The sequence below is a fragment of the Pseudoliparis swirei genome, chromosome 18, assembly GCF_029220125.1.
Source record: "Pseudoliparis swirei isolate HS2019 ecotype Mariana Trench chromosome 18, NWPU_hadal_v1, whole genome shotgun sequence".
NCBI lineage: Eukaryota > Metazoa > Chordata > Actinopteri > Perciformes > Liparidae > Pseudoliparis > Pseudoliparis swirei.
The window spans coordinates 287,501-302,500 of NC_079405.1; the positions used below are offsets into that span (position 1 = coordinate 287,501).

The 15,000-nt window shown below is 46.9% G+C and overlaps 2 protein-coding genes across 6 annotated transcripts in view; one reads left to right on the forward strand and one right to left on the reverse strand.

Moving 5' to 3' along the window:
• entpd6 (ectonucleoside triphosphate diphosphohydrolase 6) overlaps positions 1–4,331 on the forward strand; it is a 29,394-nt gene extending 25,063 nt beyond the window's left edge. For 2 of the 3 annotated variants that reach the window (XM_056438606.1, XM_056438605.1), the window contains 3 exons: positions 1,414–1,470; positions 1,803–1,930; positions 3,918–4,331. In XM_056438606.1, the coding sequence (XP_056294581.1) occupies positions 1,414–1,470; positions 1,803–1,930; positions 3,918–3,989 (257 nt within the window). In that variant the 3' untranslated portion in view covers positions 3,990–4,331. Of the gene's footprint in view, positions 1–1,413; positions 1,471–1,802; positions 1,931–3,917 lie in introns of those variants that run through there. The other variant, XM_056438607.1, reaches the window with a different exon arrangement.
• Positions 4,332–7,253: 2,922 nt separating this feature from the next.
• Positions 7,254–15,000, reverse strand: part of abhd12 (abhydrolase domain containing 12, lysophospholipase) — a 22,750-nt gene continuing 15,003 nt past the window's right edge. For all 3 annotated transcript variants that reach the window (XM_056438609.1, XM_056438608.1, XM_056438610.1), the window contains 5 exons: positions 14,900–14,979; positions 14,268–14,350; positions 7,703–7,781; positions 7,498–7,625; positions 7,254–7,401 (listed from right to left, as the gene is read on the reverse strand). In XM_056438609.1, coding sequence (XP_056294584.1) covers positions 7,341–7,401; positions 7,498–7,625; positions 7,703–7,781; positions 14,268–14,350; positions 14,900–14,979 — 431 coding nt within the window. In that variant the 3' untranslated portion in view covers positions 7,254–7,340. The remainder of the gene's footprint in view (positions 7,402–7,497; positions 7,626–7,702; positions 7,782–14,267; positions 14,351–14,899; positions 14,980–15,000) is intronic.

Sequence of the window (15,000 nt, forward strand, 5' to 3'; positions counted from 1 at the left end):
TGTAGAGCAGGTCCAAGTGGACACGTGTGACAAATCTCAAGTCAATCGGACATTCTGGGTGAGGGGTGTCGCCGGTCAAACTTTGAGGGGGCGCTAGAGAGCAACTTTGTTAAAAAAGAAATTCGAGGTCGGGTCATCCGTCTAGTTTCACCAAGTACGGTGAGTCTGGGGTACGAGGCGTCGCCCAACGGGACGGCAAAGTGGAACAATGAAAAGCGGAATAAGAAGAATACGAGCAAACTCCTTCTAATTATTGTTGACGCTGTCCTCTGTGTGTCTGTGTGTCCTCTGTGTGTCCATGTGTCCTCTGTGTGTCCGTGTGTCCTCTGTGTGTCCATGTGTCCTCTGTGTGTCCATGTGTCCTCTGTGTGTCCATGTGTCCTCTGTGTGTCCGTGTGTCCTCTGTGTGTCCGTGTGTCCTCTGTGTGTCCGTGTGTCCTCTGTGTGTCCGTGTGTCCTCTGTGTGTCCGTGTGTCCTCTGTGTGTCCATGTGTCCTCTGTGTGTACATGTGTCCTCTGTGTGGCCATGTGTCCTCTGTGTGGCCATGTGTCCTCTGTGTGTCCATGTGTCCTCTGTGTGTCCTCTGTGTGTCCATGTGTCCTCTGTGTGGCCATGTGTCCTCTGTGTGTCCTCTGTGTGTCCATGTGTCCTGTGTGTCCTCTGTGTGTCCATGTGTCCTCTGTGTGTCCTCTGTGTGGCCGTGTGTCCTCTGTGTGTCCTCTGTGTGTGTCCATGTGTCCTCTGTGTGTCCATGTGTCCTCTGTGTGTCCTCTGTGTGTCCATGTATCCTCTGTGTGTCCATGTGTCCTCTGTGTGTCCATGTGTCCTGTGTGTGTCCATGTGTCCTCTGTGTGTCCTCTGTGTGTCCATGTGTCCTGTGTGTCCTCTGTGTGTCCTGTGTGTCCATGTGTCCTCTGTGTGGCCATGTGTCCTCTGTGTGGCCATGTGTCCTCTGTGTGTCCTCTGTGTCCTATGTGTGTCCATGTGTCCTGTGTGTGTCCTCTGTGTGTCCATGTGTCCTCTGTGTGTCTGTGTGTCCATGTGTCCTCTGTGTGTCCTCTGTGTGTCCTCTGTGTGTCCATGTATCCTCTGTGTGTCCTCTGTGTATCCTCTGTGTGTCCATGTGTCCTGTGTGTGTCCTCTGTGTGTCCATGTATCCTCTGTGTGTCCTGTGTGTCCATGTGTCCTCTGTGTGTCCATGTGTCCTGTGTGTGTCCATGTGTCCTCTGTGTGTCCATGTGTCCTGTGTGTCCTGTGTGTCCTCTGTGTGTCCTCTGTGTGTCCATGTGTCCTCTGTGTGGCCATGTGTCCTCTGTGTGTCCATGTGTCCTCTGTGTGTCCTCTGTGTGTCCATGTGTCCTCTGTGTGTCCTCTGTGTGTCCATGTGTCCTCTGTGTGTCCTCTGTGTCCAGAGCAGGAGACCAGGGGGTCCATCCGGGTGCTGGACTACCAGGAAGCAGCTGAGCGAGGTGAGACGTCGCCATCTGGCTGCCAGGCAGAGAACTGCAGCTGTGTCCTCGAGTCAGAGTACTGTGCACCTCCTGGGATCGGGCCCCTCAGGGGGGGCGGGGGGGTCGGGTCCCTTTAGGGGGTCGGGCCCTCCAATCTAAAGCTCCTACAGTCCTGATACTTGTTAGTCTGCACTTTATTTTATATTTTATAATCTTCTGGACATTTAATGTTTCATTGTTGTTGTTTATTGTCCAATGTTGCGCAACCCTCCATGGCCCATTCCTCATATGTACATACTCTAGAAGGTTCTGGTTCCAGAGACTCAGACCAGGTCTTGCCTCTGTCTCAGTGTGCAGCGGTGGGTCCCCCAGTCCTCCACAGAGTCCTCCTCCACAGAGTCCCTTCCTCTGCCTGGACCTGGTTTACATCTCAGTCCTGCTGAAGGAGCTCGGCTTCCCCCCACACAAACAGCTCAAGGTGAGGAACCCCACGGGGTCTGGACCAGGAGCAGGGCCCGGACCAGGGCCCGGACCCTGGTCTCATGTTATTCCCTCATTGATCACATTATTTATTCTATAATTCTTTCCCTTTTCTTCTATTTAACTGTATAACTTTATTTAACTGTATTTAAGTATATAAGTATATATAAGTGTGTATAAGTCTATATAACTGGATATAAGTATATATAACTGTATATAAGTATATATAAGTGTGTATACGTCTATATAACTATATAAGTATATATAAGTGTGTATACGTCTATATAACTGTATATAAGTCTATATAACTGTATATAAGTCTATATAAGTGTGTATAAGTCTATATAACTGTATATAAGTCTATATACGTCTATATAACTGTATATAAGTATGTATAACTGTATATAAGTCTATATAACTATATATAAGTGTGTATAAGTCTATATAACTGTATATAAGTATATATAAGTGTGTATAAGTCTATATAACTATATAAGTATATATAAGTGTGTATAAGTCTATAACTGTATATAAGTATATATAAGTGTGTATAAGTCTATATAACTCTATATAAGTGTGTATAAGTCTATATAACTGTATATAAGTGTATATAAGTGTGCATAAGTCTATAACTGTATTTAAGTATATATAAGTGTGTATAAGTCTATATAACTGTATATAAGTCTATATAACTGTATAGAAGTATGTATAACTGTATATAAGTATATATAAGTGTGTATAAGTATATATAAGTGTGTATATAAGTGTATAAGTCTATATAACTATATAAGTGTGTATAAGTCTATATAAGTGTATATAAGTATGTATAACTGTATATAAGTATATATAAGTGTGTATAAGTATATATAAGTGTATATAAGTGTATAAGTCTATATAACTGTATATAAGTGTGTATAAGTCTATATAAGTATGTATAACTGTATATAAGTATATATCAATGTGTATAAGTCTATATAAGTGTATATAAGTATGTATAACTGTATATAAGTATATATCAATCTGTATAAGTATATATAAGTGTGTATAAGTCTATATAAATGTATAAGTCTATATAACTGTATATAAGTATGTATAACTGTATATAAGTGTGTATAAGTCTATACAAGTGTGTATAAGTCTATATAACTGTATATAAGTATGTATAACTGTATATAAGTCTATATAAGTGTGTATAAGTATATATAAGTGTGTATAAGTGTATATAAGTGTGTATAAGTATATATAAGTGTGTATAAGTATGTATAACTGTATATAAGTATGTATAACTGTATATAAGTGTGTATAAGTCTATATAAGTGTGTATAAGTCTGTATAAGTCTATATAAGTGTGTATAAGTGTATATATAAATATATATAAGTGTGTATAAGTATGTATAACTATATAAGTGTATATAAGTCTATATAAGTATATATAAGTGTGAATAAGTCTATATAAGTATGTATAACTGTATATAAGTCTATATAAGTGTGTATAAGTCTATATAAGTATGTATAACTGTATACAAGTGTGTATAAGTGTATATAAGTATATATAAGTGTGTATACAAGTATATATAAGTCTATATAACTGTATATAAGTATGTATAACTGTGTATAAGTCTATATAACTGTATATAAGTGTGTATAAGTCTATATAACTGTATATAAGTATGTATAACTGTGTATAAGTCTATATAACTGTATATAAGTATGTATAACTGTGTATAAGTCTATATAAGTATGTATAACTGTATATAAGTCTATATAAGTATATATAAGTGTATATAAGTATAGATAAGTGTGTATAAGTCTATATAACTGTATATAAGTATATATAAGTATAGATAAGTGTGTATAAGTCTATATAACTGTATATAAGTATATATAACTGTATATAAGTAAGTATAACTGTGTATAAGTCTATATAACTGTATATAAGTATGTATAACTGTATATAAGTCTATATAAGTGCCGTGTTGTTGCAGCTGGCGCGGACCGTCCACCAGGTGGAGACCAGCTGGGCTCTGGGAGCCACGTTGCGCTACTTGAGTCCCTGAAGACACTCTGGAGCTGTTCTTGTGAAAAGTATGACGTCACATGTGACCGTCCAATCAGAGGCTCTCCGCACAACGTCTCCAGGCAGAATCTGAAGGACGAGGCGTTCAAGTCTTCTGGGGAAAGTCAGAGTTTCTCCTCCTGAAAAACTGACCTCAAAACCCGAACACGAGTACTCTGTAGAACTAGTACTACAACAGAGTAGTACTACAGAGTACTAGTACTACAGAGTACTAGTCCTACAGAGTACTCGTACTCCGCCCTGAGTACTTTGATCTTGTTAGTTTTTATTTCTGATGTTTTGAACTTTCGTACCAAAAATATAAAATTAGTTTTCAGAACTTTGTGAAAGTTTGACCGAATTATTTAAAACTCAGAGACCAGAAGGACCAGGACCCTACAGAGACCAGAAGGACCAGGACCCTACAGGGACCAGGACCCTACAGAGACCAGAAGGACCAGGACCCTAGAGACCAGAAGGACCAGGACCCTACAGAGACCAGAAGGACCAGGACCCTACAGAGACCAGAAGGATCAGGACCCTACAGAGACCAGAAGGACCAGGACCCTACAGAGACCAGAAGGACCAGGACCCTACAGAGACCAGAAGGACCAGGACCCTAGAGACCAGAAGGACCAGGACCCTACAGAGACCAGAAGGACCAGGACCCTACAGAGACCAGAAGGATCAGGACCCTACAGAGACCAGAAGGACCAGGACCCTACAGAGACCAGAAGGACCAGGACCCTACAGAGACCAGAAGGACCAGGACCCTAGAGACCAGAAGGACCAGGACCCTACAGAGACCAGAAGGACCAGGACCCTACAGAGACCAGAAGGATCAGGACCCTACAGAGACCAGAAGGACCAGGACCCTACAGAGACCAGAAGGACCAGGACCCTACAGAGACCAGAAGGACCAGGACCCTAGAGACCAGAAGGACCAGGACCCTACAGAGACCAGAAGGACCAGGACCCTACAGAGACCAGAAGGATCAGGACCCTACAGAGACCAGAAGGACCAGGACCCTACAGAGACCAGAAGGACCAGGACCCTACAGAGACCAGAAGGACCAGGACCCTACAGAGACCAGGACTCTACAGAGACCAGAAGGACCAGGACCCTACAGAGACCAGAAGGACCAGGACCCTACAGAGACCAGTAGAACACCAGTAGAATATTGCCCTAGTGGACCGAACAGACTAAACAAACCCCAGCCCCCCATTAGACCCTAGTGGACCCTTGTAGACCCCATTGGACCATAGTGGACCCTTGCAGACCCCATTAGACCCTAGTGGACCCTTGTAGACCCCATTGGACCATAGTGGACCCTTGCAGACCCCATTGGACCCTAGTGGACCCTTGTAGACCCCATTGGACCATAGTGGACCCTTGCAGACCCCATTAGACCCTAGTGGACCCTTGTAGACCCCATTGGACCATAGTGGACCCTTGCAGACCCCATTGGACCCTAGTGGACCCTTGTAGACCCCATTGGACCATAGTGGACCCTTGTAGACCCCATTGGATCCTAGTGGACCCTTGCAGACCCCATTGGACCCTAGTGGACCCCATTAGACCGGAGTGGACCCTTGTAGACCCCATTGGACCGTAGTGGACCCTTGTAGGGTCGGCTTTAGCTCAGTGGGGTAAGAGGGCCGTCCTGCAACCGCAGGGTTGTGGGTTCGATCCCCGCTCTCCCCATTAGTTGCAAGTCGAAGTGTCCTTGAGCAAGGCACTGAACCCCCAGTTGCTTCCCGGGCGCATCACCGCAGACCACTGCTCCTTAATAACTAAGGATGGGTTAAATGCAGAGAACTAATTTCCCCTTGGGGATTAATAAAAGTGTATATTCTATTCTATATTCTAGACCCCATTAGACCGGAGTGGACCCCATTGGACCGTAGTGGACCCTTGTAGACCCCATTAGACCGGAGTGGACCCTTGTAGACCCCATTGGACCGGAGTGGACCCTTGTGGACCGTAGTGGACCCTTGCAGACCCTAGTGGACCCTTGTAGACCCCATTGGACCGTAGTGGACCCTTGTAGACCCCATTGGACCATAGTGGACCCTTGCAGACCCTAGTGGACCCTTGTAGACCCAATTAGACCGGAGTAGACCCTTGCAGACTCCATTGGACCGTAGTGGACCCTTGTAGACCCCATTGGACCGTAGTGGACCCTTGCAGACCCTAGTAGACCCTTGTAGACCCCATTGGACCCTAGTGGACCCTTGCAGACCCCATTGAACCGTAGTGGACCCTTGTAGACCCCATTGGACCCTAGTGGACCAGTGAAGTCCCCCGTTGGTCACGTTGTTGTGGAACTGAATGAAACTCTTGGACTCGAGGTGAAACACGGTTTAATGTTTCCCATGAACCCAAAGGACAGGAAGGGGCGGGGCCTCAGAGGAAGGCGTCGCTCCACTCCCTCAGACACTGCATATATAAGTGTGATACTTTACTTTAGTAACTAAAGTAAAGTATCACAGACTTTTACATCGCTTGAGTAAAAGCGCTTCAATCCATCCGATCACTTTCCGGACGTGACGTCATCGCACCAGATCCGATAAGATTGATGAAAAGTTGTTTCGGCTTTTATTTTGTAGTCAAATGACTTACTGCTCGGCTTTTATTTTGTAGTAAAATGAAGAGGCAGTTGGAACGTCCCAATGAAACCAAGACCACGGGCTCCTGCCGGACTCTGGCGGTCCGGACCGGACCCGGACCCGACCCGGGGCTTTACCTGCTGAAGGGGCTTCCGGCTCTACAGACACACACCTGCGGACGTCACGTGAGACTCACCTGAGTCCCGGGAAACATCTCGACCTGCACGAGGAACCCTGCTGGGAAAAGTCTCTGTTGGAGGCGTGTTTTATTCAAGAACCCGGAAACACGAGCGCGTCGCCAGACGCTCCGCGATGACGTCAAGACGCAGTCAAAGATGTTTTGTGGTACGATGAGTCACGCGGTGGAATAAAAGAAAACCCGCCATCACTTTGCTGTTGAGGGCAAGAGATTCTCAATCTAGTCGTACGACTAGTAGGCCTACTACTATTACTACTACCAGTACTCCTAGTACTACTACTACTAGTAGGAGTACTCTTCTGAGTGGAACATTTATACATTTTTAAACGGTGTTTTAAAAAATAGTTTAATAAATATGAGTTTATTTTATATTTGTGCTTTACTGGCTCTCTTCATAACAATGATGTCTTTGATGTCTTAGTTTCCTTTTTTTTCCTAAAGCACAAACCAGTTACATAAAACCAGAAATCTTTAATTCATAACAGATAAACAACCAGAAGATTTAAATATTTAAAAAGGAAAGTCCCTCCTCCTCCTCCTCCGTTATGGTCTGTCGAGCGTCTTCAGGTGAGATCGTCCGTCTGCTGTCGAGCTGAAGAAATCACTGCAACGAGCAAACAGGTGACAGGTGACCAGGTGACCAGGTGACACGTGACAGGCGACAGGTGACAGGTGGCAGGTGACAGGTGGCAGCAGGTACCTGAGGATGCCGGGCAGCTCGGGGCTCATGTAGATGAACTTGTGATCGTAGGCCAGAGCCGATGAGAACGGGACGAACTGGACCTTGTGGCCACTGAGGCTCTTAGACTGAGACGCCTCGTGGTAGAGCTGAGAGGAGACACACAACACTGACCTCAGGGCAGCCATCACAACACTGACCTCAGGTCAGCTGATCTGTTACCAACCTGTTTGCCCAGATGGAAAGGAACCACAGCGTCGTCCTCAGCGTGGAGGATCAACACGGGGCAGGAGATGTGGTTCACACTGAGGACACATCAACACATCACATATTCAGAGACAAGTAGTCCCTGACCCTCAACAAGTAGTCCTTAACCCTCAACAAGTAGTCCCTGACCCTCAACAAGTAGTCCTTAACCCTCAACAAGTAGTCCTTAACCCTCAACAAGTAGTCCCTGACCCTCAACAAGTAGTCCCTGACCCTCAACAAGTAGTCCCTGACCCTCAACAAGTAGTCCTTAACCCTCAACAAGTAGTCCCTGACCCTCAACAAGTAGTCCTTAACCCTCAACAAGTAGTCCTTAACCCTCAACAAGTAGTCCTTAACCCTCAACAAGTAGTCCCTGACCCTCAACAAGTAGTCCCTGACCCTCAACAAGTAGTCCCTGACCCTCAACAAGTAGTCCTTAACCCTCAACAAGTAGTCCCTAACCCTCAACAAGTAGTCCTTAACCCTCAACAAGTAGTCCCTGACCCTCAACAAGTAGTCATTGACCCTCAACAAGTAGTCCCTAACCCGCAACAAGTAGTCCCTGACCCTCACCAAGTAGTCCTTAACCCTCAACAAGTAGTCCCTAACCCTCAACAAGTAGTCCTTAACCCTCAACAAGTAGTCCCTGACCCTCAACAAGTAGTCCCTAACCCTCAACAAGTAGTCCTTAACCCTCAACAAGTAGTCCCTGACCCTCAACAAGTAGTCCTTAACCCTCAACAAGTAGTCCCTGACCCTCAACAAGTAGTCCTTAACCCTCAACAAGTAGTCCTTGACCCTCAACAAGTAGTCCTTAACCCTCAACAAGTAGTCCCTAACCCTCAACAAGTAGTCCTTAACCCTCAACAAGTAGTCCCTGACCCTCAACAAGTAGTCCCTGACCCGGGGCGGCTTTAGCTCAGTGGGGTAAGAGGGCCGTCCTGCAACCGCAGGGTTGTGGGTTCGATCCCCGCTCTCCCCATTAGTTGCAAGTCAAGTGTCCTTGAGCAAGGCACTGAACCCCAGTTGCTTCCCGCTTCACCGCAGCCCACTGCTCCTTAATAACTAAGGATGGGTTAAATGCAGAGAACTAATTTCCCCTTGGGGATTAATAAAAGTGTATATTCCATATTCAACAAGTAGTCCCTGACCCTCAACAAGTAGTCCCTAACCCGCAACAAGTAGTCCCTGACCCTCACCAAGTAGTACTTAACCCTCAACAAGTAGTCCCTGACCCTCAACAAGTAGTCCCTGACCCTCAACAAGTAGTCCTTAACCCTCAACAAGTAGTCCCTGACCCTCAACAAGTTGTCCTTAACCCTCAACAAGTAGTCCTTAACCCTCAACAAGTAGTCCCTGACCCTCAACAAGTAGTCCTTAACCCTCAACAAGTAGTCCTTGACCCTCAACAAGTAGTCCTTAACCCTCAACAAGTAGTCCTTAACCCTCAACAAGTAGTCCTTAACCCTCAACAAGTAGTCCCTGACCCTCAACAAGTAGTCCCTGACCCTCAACAAGTAGTCCTTAACCCTCAACAAGTAGTCCCTGACCCTCAACAAGTAGTCCTTGACCCTCAACAAGTAGTCCTTAACCCTCAACAAGTAGTCCCTGACCCTCAACAAGTAGTCCTTAACCCTCAACAAGTAGTCCCTGACCCTCAACAAGTAGTCCTTAACCCTCAACAAGTAGTCCCTGACCCTCAACAAGTAGTCCCTGACCCTCAACAAGTAGTCCTTGACCCTCAACAAGTAGTCCCTGACCCTCAACAAGTAGTCCCTAACCCTCAACAAGTAGTCCCTGACCCTCAACAAGTAGTCCTTAACCCTCAACAAGTAGTCCTGACCCTCAACAAGTAGTCCCAACCCTCAACAAGTAGTCCTTGACCCTCAACAAGTAGTCCTTAACCCTCAACAAGTAGTCCCTGACCCTCAACAAGTAGTCCCTAACCCTCAACAAGTAGTCCCTGACCCTCAACAAGTAGTCCTTAACCCTCAACAAGTAGTCCCTGACCCTCAACAAGTAGTCCCTAACCCTCAACAAGTAGTCCTTAACCCTCAACAAGTAGTCCCTGACCCTCAACAAGTAGTCCTTAACCCTCAACAAGTAGTCCTTGACCCTCAACAAGTAGTCCCTGACCATCAACAAGTAGTCCTTAACCCTCAACAAGTAGTCCCTGACCCTCAACAAGTAGTCCTTAACCCTCAACAAGTAGTCCTTGACCCTCAACAAGTAGTCCCTGACCCTCAACAAGTAGTCCTTAACCCTCAACAAGTAGTCCCTGACCATCAACAAGTAGTCCATAACCCTCAACAAGTAGTCCCTGACCCTCAACAAGTAGTCCTTAACCCTCAACAAGTAGTCCTTGACCCTCAACAAGTAGTCCTTAACCCTCAACAAGTAGTCCCTGACCCTCAACAAGTAGTCCCTAACCCTCAACAAGTAGTCCTTAACCCTCAACAAGTAGTCCTTGACCCTCAACAAGTAGTCCTTAACCCTCAACAAGTAGTCCCTGACCCTCAACAAGTAGTCCTTGACCCTCAACAAGTAGTCCTTAACCCTCAACAAGTAGTCCCTGACCCTCAACAAGTAGTCCCTGACCCTCAACAAGTAGTCCCTGACCCTCAACAAGTAGTCCTTAACCCTCAACAAGTAGTCCCTGACCCTCAACAAGTAGTCCTTGACCCTCAACAAGTAGTCCCTGACCCTCAACAAGTAGTCCCTAACCCTCAACAAGTAGTCCTTAACCCTCAACAAGTAGTCCCTGACCCTCAACAAGTAGTCCTAACCCTCAACAAGTAGTCCCTGACCCTCAACAAGTAGTCCCTAACCCTCAACAAGTAGTCCCTGACCCTCAACAAGTAGTCCCTAACCCTCAACAAGTAGTCCCTGACCCTCAACAAGTAGTCCTTAACCCTCAACAAGTAGTCCTTGACCCTCAACAAGTAGTCCTTAACCCTCAACAAGTAGTCCCTGACCCTCAACAAGTAGTCCCTGACCCTCAACAAGTAGTCCTTGACCCTCAACAAGTAGTCCTTAACCCTCAACAAGTAGTCCTTAACCCTCAACAAGTAGTCCCTGACCCTCAACAAGTAGTCCTTAACCCTCAACAAGTAGTCCCTGACCCTCAACAAGTAGTCCTTAACCCTCAACAAGTAGTCCCTGACCCTCAACAAGTAGTCCCTGACCCTCAACAAGTAGTCCTTAACCCTCAACAAGTAGTCCTTAACCCTCAACAAGTAGTCCCTGACCCTCAACAAGTAGTCCCTAACCCTCAACAAGTAGTCCCTGACCCTCAACAAGTAGTCCTTAACCCTCAACAAGTAGTCCCTGACCCTCAACAAGTAGTCCTTAACCCTCAACAAGTAGTCCCTGACCCTCAACAAGTAGTCCCTGACCCTCAACAAGTAGTCCTTAACCCTCAACAAGTAGTCCTTAACCCTCAACAAGTAGTCCTTAACCCTCAACAAGTAGTCCCTAACCCTCAACAAGTAGTCCCTGACCCTCAACAAGTAGTCCCTGACCCTCAACAAGTAGTCCCTAACCCTCAACAAGTAGTCCCTGACCCTCAACAAGTAGTCCCTGACCCTCAACAAGTAGTCCTGACCCTCAACAAGTAGTCCCTGACCCTCAACAAGTAGTCCTTGACCCTCAACAAGTAGTCCCTGACCCTCAACAAGTAGTCCCTGACCCTCAACAAGTAGTCCTTGACCCTCAACAAGTAGTCCTTAACCCTCAACAAGTAGTCCTTAACCCTCAACAAGTAGTCCTTAACCCTCAACAAGTAGTCCCTGACCCTCAACAAGTAGTCCTTAACCCTCAACAAGTAGTCCTTAACCCTCAACAAGTAGTCCTTGACCCTCAACAAGTAGTCCCTGACCCTCAACAAGTAGTCCTTAACCCTCAACAAGTAGTCCCTGACCCTCAACAAGTAGTCCCTGACCCTCAACAAGTAGTCCCTGACCCTCAACAAGTAGTCCCTAACCCTCAACAAGTAGTCCCTGACCCTCAACAAGTAGTCCCTAACCCTCAACAAGTAGTCCCTAACCCTCAACAAGTAGTCCCTGACCCTCAACAAGTAGTCCCTGACCCTCAACAAGTAGTCCCTGACCCTCAACAAGTAGTCCTGACCCTCAACAAGTAGTCCCTGACCCTCAACAAGTAGTCCTGACCCTCAACAAGTAGTCCTGACCCTCAACAAGTAGTCCTGACCTCAACAAGTAGTCCCTGACCTCAACAAGTAGTCCCTGACCCTCAACAAGTAGTCCTGACCCTCAACAAGTAGTCCTGACCCTCAACAAGTAGTCCTGACCCTCAACAAGTAGTCCTGACCTCAACAAGTAGTCCTGACCCTCAACAAGTAGTCCCTGACCCTCAACAAGTAGTCCTGACCTCAACAAGTAGTCCTGACCCTCAACAAGTAGTCCTGACCCTCAACAAGTAGTCCCTGACCCTCAACAAGTAGTCCCTGACCCTCAACAAGTAGTCCCTGACCCTCAACAAGTAGTCCCTGACCCTCAACAAGTAGTCCCTGACCCTCAACAAGTAGTCCTTGACCCTCAACAAGTAGTCCCTGACCCTCAACAAGTAGTCCCTGACCCTCAACAAGTAGTCCCTGACCCTCAACAAGTAGTCCTGACCTCAACAAGTAGTCCTGACCCTCAACAAGTAGTCCTGACCCTCAACAAGTAGTCCTGACCCTCAACAAGTAGTCCTGACCCTCAACAAGTAGTCCTGACCCTCAACAAGTAGTCCTGACCCTCAACAAGTAGTCCTTAACCCTCAACAAGTAGTCCCTGACCTCAACAAGTAGTCCTAACCCTCAACAAGTAGTCCTGACCCTCAACAAGTAGTCCTGACCTCAACAAGTAGTCCCTGACCCTCAACAAGTAGTCCTGACCCTCAACAAGTAGTCCTGACCCTCAACAAGTAGTCCCTGACCCTCAACAAGTAGTCCTGACCCTCAACAAGTAGTCCTAACCTCAACAAGTAGTCCCTGACCTCAACAAGTAGTCCTAACCTCAACAAGTAGTCCTGACCCTCAACAAGTAGTCCTGACCTCAACAAGTAGTCCTGACCCTCAACAAGTAGTCCCTGACCCTCAACAAGTAGTCCTGACCTCAACAAGTAGTCCTGACCCTCAACAAGTAGTCCTGACCCTCAACAAGTAGTCCTGACCTCAACAAGTAGTCCTGACCTCAACAAGTAGTCCTGACCTCAACAAGTAGTCCTGACCTCAACAAGTAGTCCTGACCTCAACAAGTAGTCCTGACCTCAACAAGTAGTCCCTGACCTCAACAAGTAGTCCTTAACCTCAACAAGTAGTCCCTGACCTCAACAAGTAGTCCTGACCTCAACAAGTAGTCCTTAACCTCAACAAGTAGTCCCTGACCTCAACAAGTAGTCCTAACCCTCAACAAGTAGTCCTTAACCTCAACAAGTAGTCCTGACCCTCAACAAGTAGTCCTGACCTCAACAAGTAGTCCTGACCTCAACAAGTAGTCCCTGACCTCAACAAGTAGTCCCTGACCCTCAACAAGTAGTCCCTGACCCTCAACAAGTAGTCCCTGACCTCAACAAGTAGTCCTAACCCTCAACAAGTAGTCCTGACCTCAACAAGTAGTCCTGACCCTCAACAAGTAGTCCCTCAACAAGTAGTCCCTGACCCTCAACAAGTAGTCCCTGACCTCAACAAGTAGTCCTTAACCCTCAACAAGTAGTCCTGACCCTCAACAAGTAGTCCTGACCCTCAACAAGTAGTCCCTGACCTCAACAAGTAGTCCTGACCCTCAACAAGTAGTCCTGACCTCAACAAGTAGTCCTGACCCTCAACAAGTAGTCCTGACCCTCAACAAGTAGTCCTGACCCTCAACAAGTAGTCCTACCTCAACAAGTAGTCCTGACCCTCAACAAGTAGTCCCTGACCCTCAACAAGTAGTCCCTGACCCTCAACAAGTAGTCCTGACCTCAACAAGTAGTCCTGACCCTCAACAAGTAGTCCTGACCTCAACAAGTAGTCCCTGACCCTCAACAAGTAGTCCCTGACCTCAACAAGTAGTCCTGACCCTCAACAAGTAGTCCTGACCTCAACAAGTAGTCCTGACCCTCAACAAGTAGTCCTTAAACCTCAACAAGTAGTCCCTAACACTCAACAAGTAGTCGTTAACCCTCAACAAGTAGTCCCTGACCCTCAACAAGTAGTCCTTAACCCTCAACAAGTAGTCCTTAACCCTCAACAAGTAGTCCCTGACCCTCAACAAGTAGTCCCTAACCCTCAACAAGTAGTCCCTAACCCTCAACAAGTAGTCCCTGACCCTCAACAAGTAGTCCTTGACCCTCAACAAGTAGTCCCTGACCCTCAACAAGTAGTCCCTGACCCTCAACAAGTAGTCCCTAACCCTCAACAAGTAGTCCCTGACCCTCAACAAGTAGTCCCTGACCCTCAACAAGTAGTCCCTAACCCTCAACAAGTAGTCCCTGACCCTCAACAAGTAGTCCCTGACCCTCAACAAGTTGCCCAGAGGTCAAAGGTCAGCAGAACGTACTTTTCGTCGCTGGCGAAGCGGATGTTGTTGGCTGTGATGGAGTCCAGGAAGAACCAATCAAAGCCGGGCAGGTATCGGTACACCTGGACACACAATGAGGTCTACGTTAGAGCTGGTTCAGGTCTACAGTGAGGTCTGGTTCAGGTCTACAGTGAGGTCTGGTTCAGGTCTGGTTCAGGTCTGGATCACGTCTGGATCAGGTCTACAGTGAGGTCTGGTTCAGGTCTGGATCAGGTCTGGATCACGTCTGGATCAGGTCTACAGTGAGGTCTGGTTCAGGTCTGGTTCAGGTCTGGATCACGTCTGGATCAGGTCTACAGTGAGGTCTGGTTCAGGTCTGGATCAGGTCTGGTTCAGGTCTGGTTCAGGTCTACAGTGAGGTCTGGTTCAGGTCTGGATCAGGTCTGATTCAGGTCTGGATCAGGTCTGGATCAGGTCTGGATCAGGTCTGGTTCAGGTCTGGTTCAGGTCTGGTTCAGGTCTGGATCAGGTCTGGATCAGGTCTACAGTGAGGTCTGGTTCAGGTCTGGATCAGGTCTGGATCAGGTCTGGTTCAGGTCTGGTTCAGGTCTACAGTGAGGTCTGGTTCAGGTCTGGATCAGGTCTGGTTCAGGTCTGGACCCGGTCAGTACCCTGGAGAAGGGGTGGCTCCGGGCCTCCTCCCGGATGTTGGTGAAGGGAGACTCGAGCACCAGAGCGTCAGGAGGACTTCCTGGAGGACACAATGTGATGG